Source organism: Eptatretus burgeri, chromosome 16 (assembly GCF_056783735.1).
Source record: "Eptatretus burgeri isolate ZD-2024b chromosome 16, Ebu_testis_v1, whole genome shotgun sequence".
NCBI lineage: Eukaryota > Metazoa > Chordata > Myxini > Myxiniformes > Myxinidae > Eptatretus > Eptatretus burgeri.
Window position 1 is genome coordinate 1,596,624 of NC_140976.1, and position 21,299 is coordinate 1,617,922.

The window sequence follows — 21,299 nt, forward strand, 5'->3', positions numbered from 1 at the left end:
AACAACACTCCCCATGCACACTTGTAAATAAACAAATAAATAATTGAGCTTATTTACTTCCAATAAATGACACAAAAACAAGCAGAGGAGAACCCAACAAAACAGAACACAATACACTCTCCAACCTTCGAGAACATTGATTAAAGATCTCCATTCAAAGCATCTGCAAATTCGGGAACATGAGGAACATTGAGAGGAGGGAAAACTGGAAGAATTGGAGAAAGTTCCAGAATTCGGGAAATCTGGAGGGACTGTAGAACAACTATGACTGTCTACCAATCCTGAATATCTTGTTTCTTTGCACAGCAGTGTTCAAACTCTTCCCATCTATCCATTGGGACCATGCTCTGCACAGAGCATCGGTGTTGCTGAAGAAGCAGTCTCCTGGACTATTGGGCACAATCCTGGACGGGTCACCACTTCAACAAAGGATACTCGAATGGCTCAATCATCCCAGCAAGCTGGTACTCATTTTCCCAACCTCAGAAGGATGACAGGCTGAACCATGAAGCCAACACCAGGCATGATAAACTCTTCCCTTACTCTTCATATTCTCAATTTTTTGCCTTAGCTACTTCTTTCTTAGCATTCTTCTTTAAACATTCATATTCCTCTCTATCCATCTGTTTCTTACTCTTCCTCGACTTCTGATATGCGTTCTTCTTCTCAACCATTGCCTCCTGAACATCAACATTCCACCACCATGTTTCCCTCTCCTTTTGTACATTTCCTGTCCTCATCCCACATGCCTCCTGGGCTACCTTCTTCCATGCATCCCTCAGTTGCATTCACGTGTTCTTTTTCCTTGCTCAACTTCTCCTGAAATCTCTCCCAAATCTCTCTATCCTTCAATATCCAAATTTCACTCTGCATTTGCATTTCACATACTGCACCTCGCCTTCTCTTCAGTCTTAATCCTGAGATCATCAGCAACTAATCTGTGTTGTGACATACGTTCTTCCCAAATTATCACTTTCACATTAACCACACTTCCTCTCAGACTCCGAGGTACGAATAAATAATCAATCTGACTCTGATTCTCCATTCATATACCTTACCAGCCGTTCTGTGCTCTTCTTAAAACATCAATTAAGTACACACACATATCTCGTGAACATCATGAGAGTTCAGTGTTGCATGCCTTCCACACAGTCTGGCACCCTGCCCTGCTCACCAAACTCTCTTCCTATGGTATCCAAGGCCATGAGATATCTCAAAGAGCTCACAGACTTCCTCACAGACATGGCTCACATACTTCCTCTCCTGTCGCAGCCAATGTGTGGCCCTTAATGGAGTTCTCTCATCCCCTCTTCCTGCCCAGGCTGGAGTTCCTCAAGGTAGCGTTCTGGGCCCTGTTGTTTTTCTGGTTTTCATCAATGATCTCTCGGACTCTCTGGAAAATCCTCTATTTCTCTTTGCTGATGACTCCACCCTCTGCCGTACTGTCTGTCATCCCCCAGCTCGGTAAGCAGCAGCTTCTTCACACTGCAGATCTGGATAAAATTACAAACTGGTCCAACACGTGGAAGATGTCTTTCAATCCTGACAAATCTCAAACTCTCACTGTGTCTCTGAAAGGACCGTCTGGAACACCCCCCCCCACCCGGCCCCCATCTACTTCTCAACAATCCTCTTGAAGAAGTCCTTTCATTCAAGCTTGTGGGTCACACTATCTGCCATGATCTTTCCTGGGAAAACTACATTTCCAGCTGGCCTCCAAAGCCAGTGGCCGACTGGGCATCCTCCGTCGTGCAAAGTCCTTCCTTGGCACACCTGGGGTCCTGACGAAATACAAAGCTTTCGTCCGCAGCCTGATGGAGTACTGCTCTCCCCTCTGGGCTGGTGCTCCTGCCTCTCCTCTTTCTTGGCTTCACACTGCAGAAACCAAGGTATTTGGGATCACTGGTATCCCCTGCGGTGAGACCGAGTCTTTGGGCCTCTCAATCTCTCACCGCAGGCAGGTCGGTGGTCTTTCTGTCTTCCTCTCCTCTCTGGTCTCACCCCCCCTACTCTGTCTGCAATATGTCCCCCCTCGCCCCCATATTTCCACAGGGTGCTCATGGTCTGCCAGTAACCCCCTTCTGGTAAAACTACCGGAAAAAAAACTACCACAATCTTTTCCACCACCACTAATCCACCCCAAACCCACGTGCTTCAAATTCCCTCCTTTCCTTCCTGAAATTGCCTGTCGTGTCCATCTTGTTTACCCTGTGTACCCTGACCCATCCCTCTCCCTACCACAGAGCTACTTATGTCCTGCACCCTTCTGTTTTTTCCTTCCCTCTCTCACCCTTCTTGTCTCCTGCTTCCCTTGGTGTGCATATCTGTGTGTTAGCTCTCATACGAGCATCGACAGTGTATTGAAAATAATAACAATAAAAAAGTGTTGTTTCGGCCATTTAGCTCATCTGGAATTTACATTCCAGATAAGGTATCATCATCGCGCATCATCCGTCCATCTGTCTCCGTTTTCGACTTCTCTGCCCAAACCGCTGGGCCGATCCAGCTGAAATTTGGCAGCAACATTCCTCTCCTGACTGGTACAGGAATTACAGCTCGTTCCGGTCACATGACCAGAAGTATGTCAAAATGGCCGACTTAATAAATTTCTTCAAAAATCTTCTTCTCCAGACCCGCCAGTCAGAATGCTACCAAATTTGGGTGTCAACATTAGGCCCAGCTAGGGATGTTAAATTGCGAAGGTCATGCGAATCACATGACCAGAAGTGCATAAAAATGGCCAACCTAGTCAATTTTTGGGAAAATTCACATAAATTCATTCAAAAATCTTCTTCTCCAAAACCACAAGTCAGAATGCTACCAAATGTGGGTTACAACATTAGGACAGGGTCCTGATGTTAAATTGCGGAGGTCATGCCGATCAGGTCAGGTCAGGTATGGGAGCATGTACCAGAGCAGCACGTCGTTGCATCCACTTTCCGCCAGTACTCCACGGGCTTCCGTCTGGCCATTCCCCATCTTCTTGAGATGTTGATCAATCTGCTGCAACCACTAGGCACGTGGACAGCCCATTGGCCTCTTCCACTGACAAGGCTCCCTCACCAAGAGAATCTGGTGAGCAGCATCAGCGTCAGGAAAACGAGCCACATGTTCATGCAGTTGCAGCTGATGCTCACGGACTATGCAGGTAACAAATAGCATTTGAGTCTCTCAGCAACCGCTCGATGGACACAAAGTCCGACCAGGGAGAGCCAAGGATTCTCTGAAGAGATCTGGTTTCAAAGGAATTAAGTCTCTGTCTCAGATCCCTGGTCAGAGTCCGTCTCACATCCATAGAGCAAGACTGGAAGCACCAAGGACCTGAAAACTCGGACTTTTGTCCTCCCGCACAAGTACCGGCAGTGCCACACCCCATGATACAGTGACTCTATGACTCCCCAAGCCCGACCCAGACGTCTGTTAACCTAGGGCTCTCAGCTAGCAGAGGCAAGAATATCACTGCTAACGTAAGTGAATCTCTCCGTGATCTCAACATCCTCGCCACAAACCGGTACAGACAGGATAACAGCATACAAGATGTCACTGAAAGCCTGGATCTTAGTTTTTGACCGAGGACATCTGTAATCCCAGTGGCTCCGACTCCTCATTCAGCATCTCCAGGCCCCCAAAAGGATATCTAGAGCCTCCACAAAGATGACTATCATCTGCAAAATCAAGGTCAGAGATCTTGACATTCCCAAACGATGCACCGCAGCTTGATCTCTCTGACAACTTCCCCAGAATCCAGTCCATACAAGTACTGAAAAGTTTGGGAGCCAGTACACACCCCTGATGAACTCTAGTATCAACTGGAAATATGTCAGAAATAGTACCACCACATCTCACAGCACTCTCAGTACCAGAGTAGAGTTCAGACATCAGATTTAACAGTTTTGGTGTCACCCCAAGAAGACCAAGAATCTTCTAAAGGGCATCATGATTCACTGAATCAAACTCTTCACTTAATCAAACGTTGTCCTCTTTGGTGTAAAGCCGAACTGCTCTGGACACTGGGGCTCAAGCTGATGGTTGCGAACCATATCAAGAATTATCTGAGCAAAGACCTTGCCCGGCACTGAGAGCAGTGTCACCCCTCGGTAGTTGTTGCAGTCTTGGCGATCACCCTTCCCTTTTCAGAGAGAGAGACAACAAGGCCCCTCTTCCAGTCAGTTGGGATGATGCCTGTGATTCAGGCAGAGCACAGAACTGTATGCAACGACACAAGTTCAGCATCTCCACCAGCCTTGAGAAGTTCGGCATGGATGCCACAGATCCCAGGAGCTTGACCAAATTTCAAGTGATCCACCGCAGCCTGTGTTTCCACAAATGAAGGTGGATCACAGTTGATTTGAGGATCAGCAATAGGGATTGTAACACCCCTGACATCCAACCCGACAGCTGATGGATTAGCCTGGTACAGCCGCTCAAAGTAAACGGCCCAGCTGGCCTTCACTTCGGATTCCTCTGTCAAGAGCCCACCACCCTCCACTCTAACTGCAGTACACCGAGGGATTGACTTGGAGGAACAAAATGCGGGAATTGCCCTGTCAGCATGGCGAGAATCACTTGACCACAGGTGATGCTCTACCTCCTCATAGATTCCTCGCACATAGGCCTCCTTGTCCACCATTAGCACACGTACAGTTCTGCACCTCAACTCCCTGAACAGCTCAGCTCTGCCCTGCAACTCTGGTCAATGGTATTCAGTGTCCCTTGAGAGACAAAATTCTTCTTCACCCACAGGTGAGTTCCAAGACATCCCCTGGCAATATCAAGGATGGTGGGCTTGAAGGCAATCCACAACTCTTCAGGATTCCCTAAAACAGCCAGACCCCCCAAATCTCCACTCAGCCTGTTGGCAAGCTCCTCAGTTACCCTCTCATCCTTGAGTTTGCCAACATCCAGCCGAGGTTGTGGTGGTACCATTCTCCAGATTTAAGCTGAAACTTCAGAGTTGCTACCACAAGCTGGTGGTCGGTATTGAGGAACTGAGCACTCTGGTAGACCATGAAGTTCTTGATCATTCTCCAGTGACCATCAATGACCACATGGTCAATCTACTTTGCCACACCGCCAGCGTTGGAATACGAAGTCCAGCGTTGAGCTTGTGGGCACTGAAACCATGAACCAGCCACCCTAAGTCCATGACTTCTTGCAAAGTCAAGGAATTTAGTGCTATTTTGGTTCACAGTTCCAGACCCATGGGGACCAACACATTTCTTTTCTTTTTTTGTCTTTTCATGCTGATCACATGACCTTAAGTGTGTCAAAATGGCGGACTTCGTTAAATATTTGGAAAATCACGTAAATTCCTTCAAAAATCTTCCTCATCACACCCAGCAGTTAGAATTTTACCAAATTTGGGTTACAACATTAGGCCAGGGCCTAGATAAGCTGCAGGTCCAGTGGTCCTATTTTTATTATACTAGTTCTGTACATTCACCTGCTGCATTGCTTTCTCCATACTCAAAACCCCCATGTTCTCCTTCAAGTCCACCTGTCATTTCTCCACCTGCCATTTCAAGTCCACATGCCCATTTAAGTCCCCATCAAGTATTAACTTTTCAGAAACATATACTTTTTGCACATCCTCTAATTCTTCCCACAATTTTCTTTCTCTCCTCACCTAAGTTTTCTTGTGGTGCATAAGCTGACACTTCATTAATCAACTTTCCCCTGACAATCAGCTTCAATTTCGTGATTCTACTACTGTATCTCGACACTTCCAAAACTTTTTGTAGAAACTTTCCTGCAACAAGCACACCATGTCCTTACCTCCTGACCTCTCCATCTCATCTCCTGAACACAACATATACGTACCTTTCCCTTCTTAACATTTCCACCACTTTCTGACTTCTCACACTCATTCTCCCTACATTAGCTGTACCAACTCTCGAAACTACCTCTACTATGCCAGGGGCTGATGAACAGCATCTGGCTGTTTGCCATCATGGTGATAATTATGGAAAGAAAATTCATTTCCCCTGGTTTGTCCACCTTTCTGTTTGATGTCGGCAGGTGGACCTGCCCACAGGGTACGACGGACTGGACCCCGCCCACTCATTAATACCATCAGTAAAAATAAAGATTAAAGAAAGGTTTTACAGCAGAATGCCGTTCCTGATGTCAACCAATACTTTCAGGGTGGAACCTTAGCCTTCCGCTAAAAGCCTAACCACAAGGCAGTGGTGGATGTGGTTTAACGTCTTACCCTAGAATAGGTTGTCATCTCAAGCAACACAGCCGATGAAGCAAGAAACAGTTAGTGAGTACCTTTGGGACCAGGGCAAGACCAACCCTCCTCACGACAGGTCATAACTTTGCTGCCCCCATTCCCCCGCCCCACCACTCTCTTCCCATTCTCATGGTCATCACACCAACAAGTCGGATCCCTCCTCCCCACCCATCTTTAATGGACATTTTGCAGGTTCCACAGTCAGCCACTAGGCCAGTGGCCTGAAGGGACTGTAAATGGTGGAAAAGGTGAGACGTTAAGAAAATGCAAGAGGAAGAATGAAGTAGTTTTAGTAGTGTCATGCAAAATAGTACTTTTTACAGACAGGTGCAAACTTTTGCTGATATCCGTCACCACTCCATTCGAGGCCTGGCAGAGATAATGTCCAGCATCTTCTTCCATGACATGGCGAATGAGCAAAGAGCCATTAGCAAGGGGTTTAAAACGTCCCCTTACACTCGTCACCTCCTCAAATCTCGGGTTTCCATTACCTGGGAAAACAAACAGGTAATAAATAACCTTGGTTCGGCCCGACCACCAAGAGTGAGGGGCTGGGAACACAAGATTTGGAAGCAAACACATGATTGAAGCATTCGGCCTGCTCATGAGTGGAGTTGGTTGTGGTGCCATTTGAGGAGAGGGAAGGGATGGAAGTAGAGCATACACCAGAGAGACTTAACAAGATGCCACCAGATTTTAGAGGAGGGAGACAAGTTTGAAAGTTCATTCTTGAGTTTGGACAGATGTTGATATCTAGCTCTCCCGAGAATGGACACACACTTGTTGCGCACTTTTTGGAATGCACTGAGATTGCCTTTGGTTGGATTTGCCTTCTCGAAAGAGAATGAGTTGTTTCAGAGCAAATGACTCACCACAGGATGAGGCAAGTTGGTTGAATTCTTTCTTTAAGTTTATTGTTTGAAAAACTACAGAAATATTGATTTTTCTTTGTTTACCAGTTTGCTCTTTTTGATAGACTTTCATGTGTACTTTATTACCTCCTGCAAATACTTTGTCTAGCGCTCTGTCCAATGCGGTTACGAGCTCGTCATGTGGAATGTTTGTGTATAATGTGTAAAAACCATAAGTTGAGAAACATTTAGCCTTACACTTGTTATTAATCAATGTTGTGGATCATGTCGATTATACGTTTGGTGTTGTCACCGATCAAGAATTTTTTAATACCAGAATAAAACCTCGCCTTATCTTGGTAGCGTTTTAACCATGTATAAATTCGTTTCGTCGCCCCTGTAATACGACCTGAGGATGGTTCTTAAACTGCATTCTCTACGTACGATGATGAACCTCATCTTACGTGTGTTGTTGTACATTTTTGGGATCCAGTAAATGAATGGTAATTGATGGTGTTTATCTGGAAGAGTTTTCTCACGTTGGAGTGGTTTATGTGGTGATGTATCAAGTCTATTTTATTATCGTGACTTATTTTGTCGGTCGTTGAACGTCCAGTCTGTAAGCCCAATTCTTCCAAAAGTGTTTGAATGTGGAATATTTTACATACAAATACAATGTGATTATGATTTTATTTATTAATTGGAACAATAACATATTGTGTTTGAATATGTTTTTTAAGAACTTGTCTCCGTATTGTTTAAAATTACTTTCGGATGATTGATTAAAACTTTTCTTTTCAAATCAGCAATTCTTCCTCTTTACATATTCCTCGGTCTCCTCCAACCAGAAAGCCATTTGTGTGTTTGGTACTTTGTGTTTATCAGTTTGTTCTCTCATCCATTCTGTCAGTCCTATCGTTGTAAGTTCCATTGCTTTATTCCAGTTAATAATTTAATTTCCCTGTAATTTGGTCCTTTTGTAAACAATGCACAGAATTTTATACCTTTCACTATTCTGAGATCACCTGTGATAATGTGTTTATGATGTGGATATTTAAATATGGAATGTTCACAATTACAATGGCGTGTACGTTATTGAACCACTCCTCTACGCCCATAGATTGCACAGTTTCCTTGTAGTTGACTATTTTCCCCCTAATTGCATTTCGTCAAGTGTACACAACCCTTGGTTGCTCTCTTTGTTCTATTGTTTCTGGAAGTTTACCCCACACTTCCTAATGTTGTCGTATTTTCTCTATATTGATCATTTCCATCCCTCAGTTATGAAACATAATTTTGATGATGTCATTGTCTTTCATACGATTGACTTCTTTAGATTTCTCTTTATACATTCTATGGTCAATCAGGTCCAGAATTGCTTCCCTGTGTTGGATTGGGAGGTCCTCCTGATCATCCTCTTCCATTAATCTGTTAACCATTTTCCAAACTTCTTTCAGTTGTTGCTTTTAAGTATTGATCTTAATTCTATTGCTGTTAAGTAATTTCCAGATATTTGATTTGTGAAGATCTAACCATTCATTTACTCTTTGTTGTGGTGTGTCTGTAACTGGACATTTACATCCATAATTATTTACTCTGCGTCTCCCTGAGAGTCTCGCGGTAAGGCGTGAAAAACAGAAACAGAATTATGTTGCATGTATGTATCATTAATTGTTTCATTAAATCCGTATGGGTAAGCAGTTCTTAATTCTTTAATCCAGGTAAGTTCTCTCTGCTTACGTAATTGTGTGATTGTTTTATCTTCCATCCCATCCATTTTTCAGCCATTACCACTCCTCTTTTACACAACCTGAACACTGAAGCTCACATGTTTACAGTTTCCATGTGTAAAGTGACGAGTGAGTCGTGGACAACCAGTAGTTTTATCTGGGTTTCTCGTGCTGCTCCTGTGTGCATTCATTCTTACATTACATCTCTGCATTGTTTCACCAACATATTGCATCGCACCTTTGCTACAAGTCATGAAATAAACTATGTTTGAGGTTTTACATGTAATTAATTATTTGGTAAATTTTAACTTGCAAGATCCAGCCGTTACTGTACAATTAATTATATTTTTTCTGGCAAATATAGGACAAGTTTTGAGATTGCAAATCCCATATTTACACTCTTTGGATTTGAAAAAGTGTTCCTCATTGGCTAACCCAGAAGACCACCTCCTACAGTCAGGATTACCTTGTGGAGGAACGCGCACACACGCACACACACGCACACGCACACGCACACACTCACTGTGTACCCTTGGAGTATTTCCAGATGATTTGAGGAGTGGGTTCCCCCTCTGCTGAACAATTCAGGACAAGGCGCCGACCAAAAATACCATCTTGGTCGTTGGGCTGGACCACAAAACGAGGCGGAACTATGAACAAGAAAAGGTCACATGACGTTAATATACAAACGAAAAGGTCATCAACAACTCAATCATGCCTCGTGTAGATAATAAGAGGTTTATTTACCGCACGCCATCAATGCACATACCGTACGTAATGTAATGTACACGGTGACAATTAATTCATGAACACATTTTAATCATGAAAAACTCTTTATAATAAATATCTGGTTTTGTTTTTTTTCAGGTGATGTGAAGGACTAAGCTTTGATCAAATATTGAACCCAATCAACACCACCAAAAATGGACAAATGGAGTGTGGAACACAGAGCCGCCATTGTGGAGCTTTATTTTGCCAATCACTACTCTATTACGACTACTCACTACTCACCAATAACTACTCTATTACTACTACTCACTACTCGATTATTACGATTCACTACCCACCAATCACTACTCCATTATGACTACTCAATACTCACCAATCACTACTCTATTACTATAACTCACCAATCACGACATCATCACAGCTATTCATTACTCACCAATCACAACTATATAAGAACTACTTACCAATCACTACTCTATAACTACAACTCACTACTCAATCACTACTCTATTACAACTACTCACTACTCACTATTCTATTGTTATGATTACGGGGGTAGATGTAAGGATTTAAGTGGGATGTTAGCATTGTATAGTGGAGCATGGTCCATGGACGAGTAGAAGCATCTCGATGGAATTGAGTTAGGGTTAGATTTCCTGGTGAGGAGGGTGTATGGAAATGGACACCCAGCAGGATTAAAAAGAAAACCTGTCAAAGGGGGGGGGGGAGGAACAAGTTGTGAGCCGACGGCCATCCATATCAAGTGCCCAACTGTGTCTGCAGACGTCCTCCTGCAGTTGGGTTACTTTTTTAGGAGGTTGGTGGCAGGATTTGCACTCCGGTCACCGTCAAACTCTTCATTCCGCAAAACCCAAAAACACAAAGAAAACTGAATACCCACTCTGTGGGAGTATCCCCTGTGCTGCTGCCCTTCGCAGGGCAGATCACCGGATGACGGGATCGGGGAAAAGCCTTTGGGACCCCCATTCCTTGATGATAGGAGGAAAAGCACGGGGTAAACTTCTTGGGTCAGGTTGTGCTGGTGTGGCGGAGTGGTGCTGAGGTGTTGTCCACCAGACAGCAGTTTCCTTGGGTTAACCTGAGGCGGTCCCTTTGTGTGGATGCATGGAATGTCCTATCCCGAAGAGGAGATGATCACCTGTCTCTGTTATCAACTGAGCTTAAGCGTTTGGACATAGGTATTTGCAGCACTCTCTGAGGTTCAGAGACCGGATAGCGGCGAGATCATGGAGGGTGGTTACACCTACTATTGGTCTGGTTGCTCTGCTCTGATGGTTACCATGCACAAGGAGTTGCTGTAGCTGTGTCCAATAAGGTGACTCCAATGATAATTGAGATTACACCGGTCAATGAGCGATAATGAGACAAAGGATTCAACTCCCTGGGCGTAATTTCCCTGGTATCTATATATGCTCTGACTGAGGCAAGTGATCTCACTGTGAGGGACGCATTCTATGCTGTGCTTGAGTCTGTGGTTGATCAGTGCCCTAGGCAAGATACTCTTCTTGTTTTGGGGAATTTCAATTAATTGACTGGAACTGATAGGGATGGTTATGAGACATGTGTTGGTCCCCTTGGGTCTGGAACTCTGAACCAGAATAGCACTAAGTTCCTTGACTTTGCAAGACGTTGTGGACTTCGGGTGGCTGGATCATGGTTTCACACCCACAGGCTCATAACTGGAGTTGATATTCCAACGCTGGTGGTATGGCAAAGGATACTGATCATGTGATCGTTGATGGTTGTTGGAGGATGATCCAGAACTGCCGTGTCTAACAGAGTGCTCAGTTCCTCAATAATGACCACACGCTTGATGTAGCAACTCTGAGGTTGCAGCTTAAACCCAAGAGAATGGTACCATCCCAGCCTAGGCTGGATGTTGGCAATCTCAATGATGAGAGGGTAATTGAGGAGTTGGCAAACAGACTGAGTGGGGATTTCGGGGGTCTGGGTGCTTTTTTAAATGCTGAAGAGTTGTGGAGTGCCTTCAAGACCACCACCCTTGATGTTGCCGGTGGATGTCTTGGAACTCCCCAAAGGGCAAAGAAGAATTCTGTCTCTCAAGTGACACTGGATACCATTGATCTTGGTTGCAGGGCCAGGCTCAATGGCAGAGCTGAGCTGTTCAGGGAGTTGAGGCACACAACTGTTCCTGCGCTGAGGGAGGACAAGGTGGCCTATGGGTGCGGAATCTGTGATGGGTTAGAGAATCACCGGTGGTCAAGTGATTCTTGTCCTGCTTCCAGGACAATTTGTGCATTTTGTTCCTCTAAACCCATCCCTCAGTGTATTGCAGTTTGAGCGGAGGTGGTGGGCTCTTGACAGAGGAGTGAAGGCCTGCAGGGTTGGTTACTTTGAGCAGCTGCACCAGGCTGACTCACCAGCTGCCGAGTTGGATGTCAGTGGTGTGACTATACCTGTTGCTGACCCTCCAATCAACTGTGATCCACCTCCCTTTGTGGAAACACAGGCTGTGGTGAACCGGTTGAAATGGGATAAAGCTCCTGGGATCTGTGGCATCCATGCTGAACTCATGTCGTTACATGCAGTTCTGTGCTCTGCCAGGAACACAGGCCTCATTCCAACTAACTGGAAGAGGGGCCTTGTTGTCTTTCTCTGGAAAGGGAAGGGTGATCGCCAGGACTGCAACAATGACTGATGGGTGACGCTGGTCTCAGTGCTAAGCAATATCTTGGCTTAGATAAGTTTGCCAGCGTTCGCCACCATCTCCTTGAATACCAGCACCCAGAGCAGTCAGACTTTACACCAAAGAGGTTAACGATTGACCGTATCCTTGCTCTTCGGGTCCTTATCGAATGCAGACGAGAGTTTCGGCAGGGGCTGTTTGCAGCCTATGTTGATCTCTGTAAAGCGTTCGATTCAGTGAATTGGGATGCCCTCTGGAGGATTCTTGGTCTTCGTGGGGTGCAGCCAAAACTGATCAATCTGATGTCTGAACTCTACTATGGTACTGAGAGTGCTGTGAGATGTGGTGGTACCATCTCTGACTTATTACCGGTTGTTACTGGAGTTTTTCAGGGGTGTGTACTGGCTCCCATACTTTTGGGCACTTGTATGGACTGGATTCTGAGGAGGATGTCGGAGAGATCAAGCTGAGGTGGTTCATTTGGGAATGTCAAGAATGTCTTTGACCTTGATTTCACAGATGATGCAGTAATCTTTACGGAGACTCTGGATATCCTTTTGGGGGCCCATGAGGTGCTGAATGAGGAGTCGGAGCTGCTGGGATTGCTGGGAGGAGTCAGAGTTTCCACAATGCCAAATAATTTGTACAGACAAATAAATGTCTAACCGCGTCAAGCAACAGCTATAACTGAAAGATGTCTCTGGGAAACATGATAAATCGTGTTATGTTTGTGGGGTAGATGGAGGAACTTCAGAGTAAAGGTAGGATTGTATAGTCCATGGATGAGCAGGAGACATCTCGATGTAATTTAGGTAGGGAAAACTGTCAGCTTAAGTTGTTGCCTTGAGCTTCGGAAGGCAGTGCAGGATCGGGATGTTTGGAGACATCTGATCATGAACGGCACCAGAAATCGGCCACAACTTGTTATAATCTGACATGAGTGCGGACCAGCGACTGTTAGCCGATACACAGTCCATGCGTAAGTACCATATGTCGAATTTTCTCCAAGTTTCTCTCTGGCAAGTATTAAAATGATAACGCACTTCAGGAATATCGTTATGCATCAAATAAAGGTCACAATTGGGCAGTAAGGGTGTTGGTGGCAATATCACATGTCACACTTGAAACCATGGTGGGGAGAAATCACATATGTGGCCCCAAGATATGTTATAAACAATCCATATAATACATTGTCCACATATAATGTGATGGCCAGAAAAATCGGACGGGCAATGGGATTTATCATTCATGTGGAAATACTCATGCAAGCAGCTTTGTTAACAAAATATTATTGCCGCCTCTCTGGAGGCCTAGCAAGGATCCGTTCATCACGAGAGAATGCCTTAATCACGTCGAGTTTCCTCCAAACTTCTTCCAGTTTAATAACGACTGTTTAAAAAGGTAACTGGACGTTGGACAGAATTCACTGAAACGTTTGTGGTTTTAATAATTTTTACGTCTCAAAGGTGTGCCCCATGAAAGCCACGAAAACCTATTATATACACCTCAACATGGAGTTTGTGTAAATGCATCTTGGGGAGGGGGGGCAAGTTAAATCGCTACAACATTCGTCATGTGACCATTTGTCCCCCTGTCAAGTTTGGATGCGATTGGATAATTCACGACCGAATGGATCGCAGTCAAAAAAACAGACAGACAAACATTAATGAGTAATTTGTAAAAATTTCGAAACACATGTTTTCACTTTGTTATTATGGGGTATTTTGTGTAAGCACGCGCGCGCGCGCGCACACACACACACACACACACACACACACACACACACACACACACACACACACACACACACACACACACACACACACACACACACACACACACACACACACACACACACACACACACACACACACACACTTCTCATGAAGGTTTGAATTATCTGACAGGTTATCATTATGAGCTCTGTGTAAACGGTCTCCGTACATTACCCCGCACAGCGAGGCGGCTGCCATGGGACACCGTAGCTGCATCATTCCGAGCGAGGCAGGTGTAGTTTCCGTCGTGCCGAGGAGAAACACTGGGAATCAAGAGGGAACTGATGAACTGGTTTCGTTCCACCTGGGAATAGTAACGGTAGAGTTCATCAGAAAATGAGAAATCAAAATCCATTTAATCCAACAACAATGGATAAGAGCGCTCACATTATACCCCTGCACCAACAGTCACACTTACACACATTCGCAACTACACCGAGCACTCACATTATACCCCTGCACCAACACTCACAACTACACCGAGCACTCACATTATACCCCTGCACCAACACTCACACTTACAACTACACCGAGCACTCAGATTATATTGTTGTGAGGCCGGGTCTCGGTGGCGAGCACGACCGCTACATGAAGCAGTAGAGTCGGCTCCACTGAACACCCGGAATCTAGATCGTGCTTCTCGGACAACTCCGAAAGGCACGGGTCCCTTGCAGGACCGTGAATCTCCAATAATTCGACCGCGTGGGATAGGGTTAATTGCCAAACTTCAATATACCTAAAAACCCATGCGGCAAGCTACCGGGGAATTTACACCCTTGACGGAGCTCGAGCGGGACGAGCCGTTACCGTGCTCGAACGGTGCGTAACCCAAGCGGATGGTTACCGAGGTCCGTCGGTCCAAATACACAATTTACCGTCTCCCAATTTCCCAACATGCACCGTGCTAAGCCAATTAAGAATCACAGAAACGAGCTGGTACATTCAACAATAGGGGTATTTATTTTACAATAATCGGGGAGGGGAAGCACACAAAGAGCAGAGTTATCACGACTATAAGAAATGCAATGTACAATGAGCAAAGGAAGCACTTACACAGTTGTTACTTAAAGACGGGGCCCAAGGACACACACGCACACACGCACACACAAATGCCCAGAAAGAAATGGACCTCCTCAGCTCTGAGGGAAGCCGGGCTGAGGGAAGAGAACTAGCTTGGACCTGTCCACCTCGTGTGGTTCTCGACGATATTGGGGGACGGGACTCAAACCCGCAACACGAGGCCACTCCAAGCACCAGATACAGAGGGTAGCATCGGGCGTTGGCACGCTCCTCCGGCTCGCAGGCAGGCAACACGAGATGATCTCCTGAGTCGAGATGGTCGACCACCTGCTGCAATGCGTCAGACGAGACGCCTCGGATCCGCGCGATGCAGTCGGCCGCAGACCCGGACAGAGACGCGCACTCGAGCAGACTGGACGCAATCATTCATTGTTTCTTCTTTGTTGCTTTTCTTTTGGGGTGCGTCCGCTCCCGTGGCCTGCTCCCATTGGGTGGACGGCGTGTCGCGGCTCCGCCTTCTTGCCAAGGACCGCCCCGACTTTGGACCCCGACCCCGACCAGGGGTGAAGTCAAATACGTATTTCATGGGTACCTCAATGTTGATTGCACTTACAAAGTTTCATTAAAAATGTTTAAAAATGTTGTCCATGACGTCATCTTTTAGTACCTGACCTTTTGACCCTGCCCCAGGGGGGCGGGGCCCAAAATTACACTGCTCTCACACCTTCGTACCATGTGGTGATCAAAACTACCAGGTTTGGTGAATTCCTGCACAACCGGTTAGGAGGAAGTAGCGTGACGGATAGGCGGACAGACAGACAAACAGACAGACAGGAGCCACTTACAGTGTCGCTCCCATTTGTTTTTTCAAAAATCATGGGGATAATCAGCATTCACTCAGAACTGAAAGAACTACCCAAAATGCGCAGAGAGCACGAGCATGCTCAGACACACTCAACTCTCACACTCAGTGCAGGCTCCACTCTGAAAAAACATGTTTTATGCTTTTATAGGAGCGACACAATGAAGGGTGAAAGGTGAACAAATTGATAAGTTTGTTGGGAAAAGGAGTGAGGGGAAAAGAGTGACAAAGAGGGGGAAAAGGGTGAAGAGGGGGAAAAGGGTGAAGAGGGGGAGAATGACAGAGAGACAGAGTGAGGGAGAGGGAGACAGGGAGAGGAGAGGAGGAAAAGAAGGGAGAGAGGGAGGAGGGTGGGGGAAGAGAGGGAGATAGGAAGAGAGAGTGAGAGAGTGAGAGAGTGAGAGAGTGAGAGAGTGAGAGAGTGAGAGAGTGAGAGAGTGAGAGAGTGAGAGAGTGAGAGAGTGAGAGAGTGAGAGAGTGAGAGAGTGAGAGAGTGAGAGAGTGAGAGAGTGAGAGAGTGAGAGAGTGAGAGAGTGAGAGAGTGAGAGAGTGAGAGAGTGAGAGAGTGAGAGAGTGAGAGAGTGAGAGAGTGAGAGAGTGAGAGAGTGAGAGAGTGAGAGAGAGAGAGAGAGAGAGAGAGAGAGAGAGAGAGAGAGAGAGAGAGAGAGAGAGAGAGAGAGAGAGAGAGAGAGAGAGAGAGACAGACAGACAGACGGGAAAGCGGGGTGGGGAACGAGAAGTATGATGTATATTTGAACCTGTGTTCCCAGATTGTCGGGGATTGGCTGCCCATCTTTCTGCCAAGCTATAGTGATTGGCGGGTCACCAGAGACGACGACACAAGGAACATAGACTCGCTGGCCCATCGTTACCGGAGGGAACTCAAATGCCTGGATGAGGGGAGGCTCTGTGGAACATGAACACATCAACAAAATTGACTTACAACAACAACAACAACAACAACGTATCGAATGAAGGAATAAGGCAAAGGAGGAAAGGTTGAGTGGAAGGGGAGGAAGAGAGTGAGACAAAAGGAAATGAAGAAGGTGGAATGGGAGAGAAGGTGTAATGGGAGAGAAGGTGTAATGGGAGAGAAGGTGTAATGGGAGAGAAGGTGGAATGGGAGAGAAGGTGTAATGGGAGAGAAGGTGTACTGGGAGAGAAGGTGTACTGGGAGAGAAGGTGGAATGGGAGAGAAGGTGGAATGGGAGAGAAGGTGGAATGGGAGAGAAGGTGTACTGGGAGAGAAGGTGTAATGGGAGAGAAGGTGTACTGGGAGAGAAGGTGGAATGGGAGAGAAGGTGGAATGGGAGAGAAGGTGTAATGGGAGAGAAGGTGTACTGGGAGAGAAGGTGGAATGGGAGAGAAGGTGGAATGGGAGAGAAGGTGTAATGGGAGAGAAGGTGGAATGGTTCTTGCCTTTGGTTCAATGGAGATTTTCCTGGACGGAGTTTCGCGGAAAGACGTTGCGAAAGGTTTTATCGTTGCGGTTCAATCAAGACTTGACGTGGAATCTGAACGTCTCGGATGTTGTTTGTTCCATGTTAAATTGGTCACCCCGACATGAGGCCTAGCTGTGGTTCACGCAAGTCGAAACTCAATTCAACACTCGAAACATTACTACTGAGTTGACATGGTTCAAGTACATTATTGGCTCTTCCTCGTCACCAGAGTATGGCACTGAGGCGAGAAGCTATTTTAATACAACCTCCAACAAACAACCTGTACACAACTTTGAAGATCGCATTCATATAAAGTGCATGACCCCCTCTGAGCACCGCCAATTTCACAAAATCCACACAACCGAAGATTGAGGAGATTGAAGACCCACACAACGACTGTGTCATAGGCAGCAGCTTCTCAGTGACCGCCACACCGCCTTTGACCAGTCGCTCCTTCATGAGTTGTTCTTGCAACGTTAAGGCACCACACATTCGCATGATAGTTGTATCGAACCCAGAGCTGACCCAATTCGCCATTGTTGATCTGGCTGATCATGTTATGGACACGGTCACACTGACTGTCGATAATGTAACACCTCCAGCACAGCACATCACACAGCTACAATATGAAATGGAGGACCTTAAGAACCTCGTCCTGGAGCTCCATGCAGTGAAACAATGAAATTATCCAGTGAATCCATGACTCCCCAAGCCCAACTCAGATGTCGATTGACCTCTGACTCACAGCCAGCAGAGACATGAATATCAGTGCCAAGGTAAGTGAATCTCTCTGTGACCTCAACATCCTCACCACAAACAGGTACAGACAGGAAAGCGGCATCCAAGATGTCATTTAAAACCTGGATCTTAGTTTTCACCCAGGAAACACATAATCACAGCGGCTCTGACCTTGAGGTGCAAAAGGACATCCAGAGTCTCCGTAAAGATGACTGCATCATCTGTGAAATCAAGGTCAGAGATCTTTACATTCCCAAACGATGCACCGCAGATTGATCTCTTCGACATCCTCCCAAGAATCCAGTCCATACAAGTACTGAAAAGTGTGGGGGCCAGTACACACCACGGACAAGCTCCAGTAACAACTGGAAATAAGTCGGAGATGGTATCACCACATCGCATGGGATTATCAGTACCAGAGTACAGTTCAGACATCAGATTGATTTTGAGTGGCACCCCACAAAGACCAAGAATCCTGGAGAGCGCATCCCAATTTACTGAATCGAATGCTTTACAGAGAGCAACATTGGCTACAAGCAGCCCCTGCGAAAACTCTCGTTTGCGTTCGGTGAGGACCCAAAGAACAAGGATACGGACAATCGTTGACTTCTTTGGTGGAAAGCGGGATTGCTCCGGGTGCTGGTATTCAAGCAGATGGTGAGGAACCCTCTCAAGAATTATCCGAGCAAAGACCTTGCCCGGCATTGAGAGCAGCGTCACCCCTCAGTAGTTGTTGCAGTCTTGGCAATCACCCTTCCCTTTCCAGAGAGGGACAACAAGGCCCCTGTTCCAGTCAGTTGGGATGATGCCTTTGTTCCAGGCAGAGTGCAGAACTGCATGCAATGACACGAGTGCAGCATTTCCACCAGCCTTGAGAAGTTCAGCATGGATGCCACAGGTCCCAGGAGCTTTACCCCGTTTCAAACGGTTCACCGCAGCCTGTGTTTCCACAAACCAAGGTGGATTACAGTTGATTGGAGGATCAGCAATAGGGATTGTAACAGCCCTGACATCCAACTCAACAGATGGTGGATCAGCCTGGTACAGCTGCTCGGCCCAGCGGGCCTTCATTTCGGACTCCTCTGTCAAGAGCCCACCACCCTCTGCTCTAATTCTAGGACACGAAAGGGACGGGCTTGGACGAACGCAATGTGTGAATTCCCCTGTAAGCAGGAGGAGAATCACTTGACCACAGCTGATGCTCTACCCCCTCACACATTCCTCGTACATAGGCACGTACAATTCTGTGTACAAATCCACCGTCAGCGCACGTACAATTCTGTGCCTCAACTCCATGAACAGCTCAGCCTGACCCTGCGACTCTGCTCAATGGTATCCAGTGGACCTGGGAGACAAAATTATTCTTCTCCCGCCGGTGAGTTCAAAGACATCCATCGGCAACATCAAGGATGGTGGTCTTGAAGGCACTCCACAACTCTTCAGGATTCCCCAAAACACCCAGACCCCCAAAATCCTGACTCTGCTTTTTGGCAAGCTCCTCACCTACCCTCTCATCCTTGAGTTTGCCAACATCCAGCCGAGGCTGGGATGGTAGCATTCTTCTGGATTTAAGCTGAAACTTCAGAGTTGCGACGTCAGTGATCGGTGTTAAGGAATTGAGCACTCCGGTAGACCCTGCAGTTCTGGAACATACTCCAGTGACCATCAATGAGCACATGGTCAATATCCTTTGCCACATCTCCAGCATTAAAATACCAAGTCCTGCAATGAGGCTGTGGGCACTGGAACCATGAACCAGCCACCATACGTCCATGACTTCTTGCAAAATCAAGGAACTTCGTGCTATTCTGGTTCACAGTTCCAGACCCATGGGGCCAACACATGTCTCATAACCATCCCTATCAGTTCCAGTCGATGCACCGAAATCCCCAAAGATGAGAAGAGTATCTCGCCTGGGGCACTGATCAACCACAGACCCAAGCGTGGCATAGAATGCGTCCTTCACGGTGAGATCATTCGCCTCAGAGCATACACAGAGACCAGGGAAACAACACCCAAGGAGTGACGAATCCTTAGTCTCATAATACGCTCGTTGAACGGTGTTTTCAAAATTATCATTGGCGTCAGCTTATTGGATATTGCTACAGCAACTCCTTGAGCATGGTAACCATCAGAGCGACCGACCAATAGTCGGTGGAACCATCCGCCATGATCTCGCCACTATCCGGTGTCCGAACCTCAGAGAGTGCTGCAATACCGATGTCCAAACGCTTGAGCTCAGATGATAACAGAGACAGGTGATCATCCTCTCTTCAGGATAGGACATTCCAGGCACCCACCCGAAGGGACCGCCTCAAGTTAACCTGTGGAGACCGCTGTATGCTGAACAACACCTCAGCACCACCCTGACACACACTACCGCAATCCAACCCGGGAAGGTTACCCCGTGTTTTTGCTCCTTTCATCAAAGAGTAGGGGTCCCAAAGGCTTTGCCCCAATCCCGTCACCCGGTGAGCTGCCCTGCGAAGAGCAGCTGCAGAGGAGGTACTCTCATGGAGTGGGTTTTCAGTTGTCTTTATGTTTTTCCTGTGTTTTTTGGAGTGAAGGGTTTTGTAGTGGAAGGAGTGAAAATTCTGCCACTAACCTCCTAAAAAAAGTAACCCAACCGCAGGACATCCACAGATACAGTTGTGCACCAGATATGGATGGCCGTTGGCTCACAAGGAGCTCCTCCACCCTTTAACAGAGAGAAACGTAGGGGCAGAGAGAAATGCCACACCTCAAGCGACTGTTTGCTTTCACCTTCCATGAACACTCCATATTGGTGTTGGTACCACATGACCTTCGGTCCTAATTTGAGTCAGTGTGGAGTGCCGTTCTTTTCCTGGCCACGGGAAAATGACAAGGCCCACAACTGACTGCGACGAGTTCACTTGGGTCATGCGTCAGTTGCCTTTTCTTCCTCGTGGATCGTACTAACGGACCTCATTTTCTTGTGGATACAGGGGCAGAGGTGAGTATTATGGCACTGTCTGCCTCCAAACGGAAAATTGACAGGAATATTCATAACATATTGCTAATAACAGAGCCATTGCTACTTTTGAAGAATGTCTCCTCAACCTTGATTTGGGTTTTCGTCGCTCATTTCCGTGTGTTTTCAAAATTGCCGATACCAGATGATACTCTGTCCTTGGTTTTTACGTCATTTCAATCTCCTCGTAGACGTCAAACATCACTGTCTTTTTTGATGCCTCAACACAGCTTTGTGTTCATCGGGAAGCATCCACT

The 21,299-nt window shown here is 46.4% G+C and overlaps 1 protein-coding gene and 1 long non-coding RNA gene across 8 annotated transcripts in view; one reads left to right on the forward strand and one right to left on the reverse strand.

Moving 5' to 3' along the window:
• DSCAM (DS cell adhesion molecule) overlaps positions 1-21,299 on the reverse strand; it is a 106,535-nt gene that overhangs the window by 45,224 nt on the left and 40,012 nt on the right. For all 4 annotated transcript variants that reach the window (XM_085859151.1, XM_085859150.1, XM_085859149.1 and 1 more), the window contains exons 10-13: positions 16,629-16,777; positions 14,163-14,292; positions 9,347-9,466; positions 6,550-6,726 (exon numbers count right to left, since the gene is read on the reverse strand). In XM_085859151.1, coding sequence (XP_085715277.1) covers positions 6,550-6,726; positions 9,347-9,466; positions 14,163-14,292; positions 16,629-16,777 — 576 coding nt within the window. The remainder of the gene's footprint in view (positions 1-6,549; positions 6,727-9,346; positions 9,467-14,162; positions 14,293-16,628; positions 16,778-21,299) is intronic.
• LOC147010317 (uncharacterized) overlaps positions 1-21,299 on the forward strand; it is a 57,747-nt gene that overhangs the window by 13,853 nt on the left and 22,595 nt on the right. Inside the window, exon 4 of one of the 4 annotated variants that reach the window (XR_015052283.1) lies at positions 8,871-9,037. The exons of the other annotated variants lie outside the window; for them this stretch is intronic. This is a non-coding gene — a long non-coding RNA (uncharacterized LOC147010317). Of the gene's footprint in view, positions 1-8,870; positions 9,038-21,299 lie in introns of those variants that run through there. 4 annotated transcript variants of the gene reach the window in all.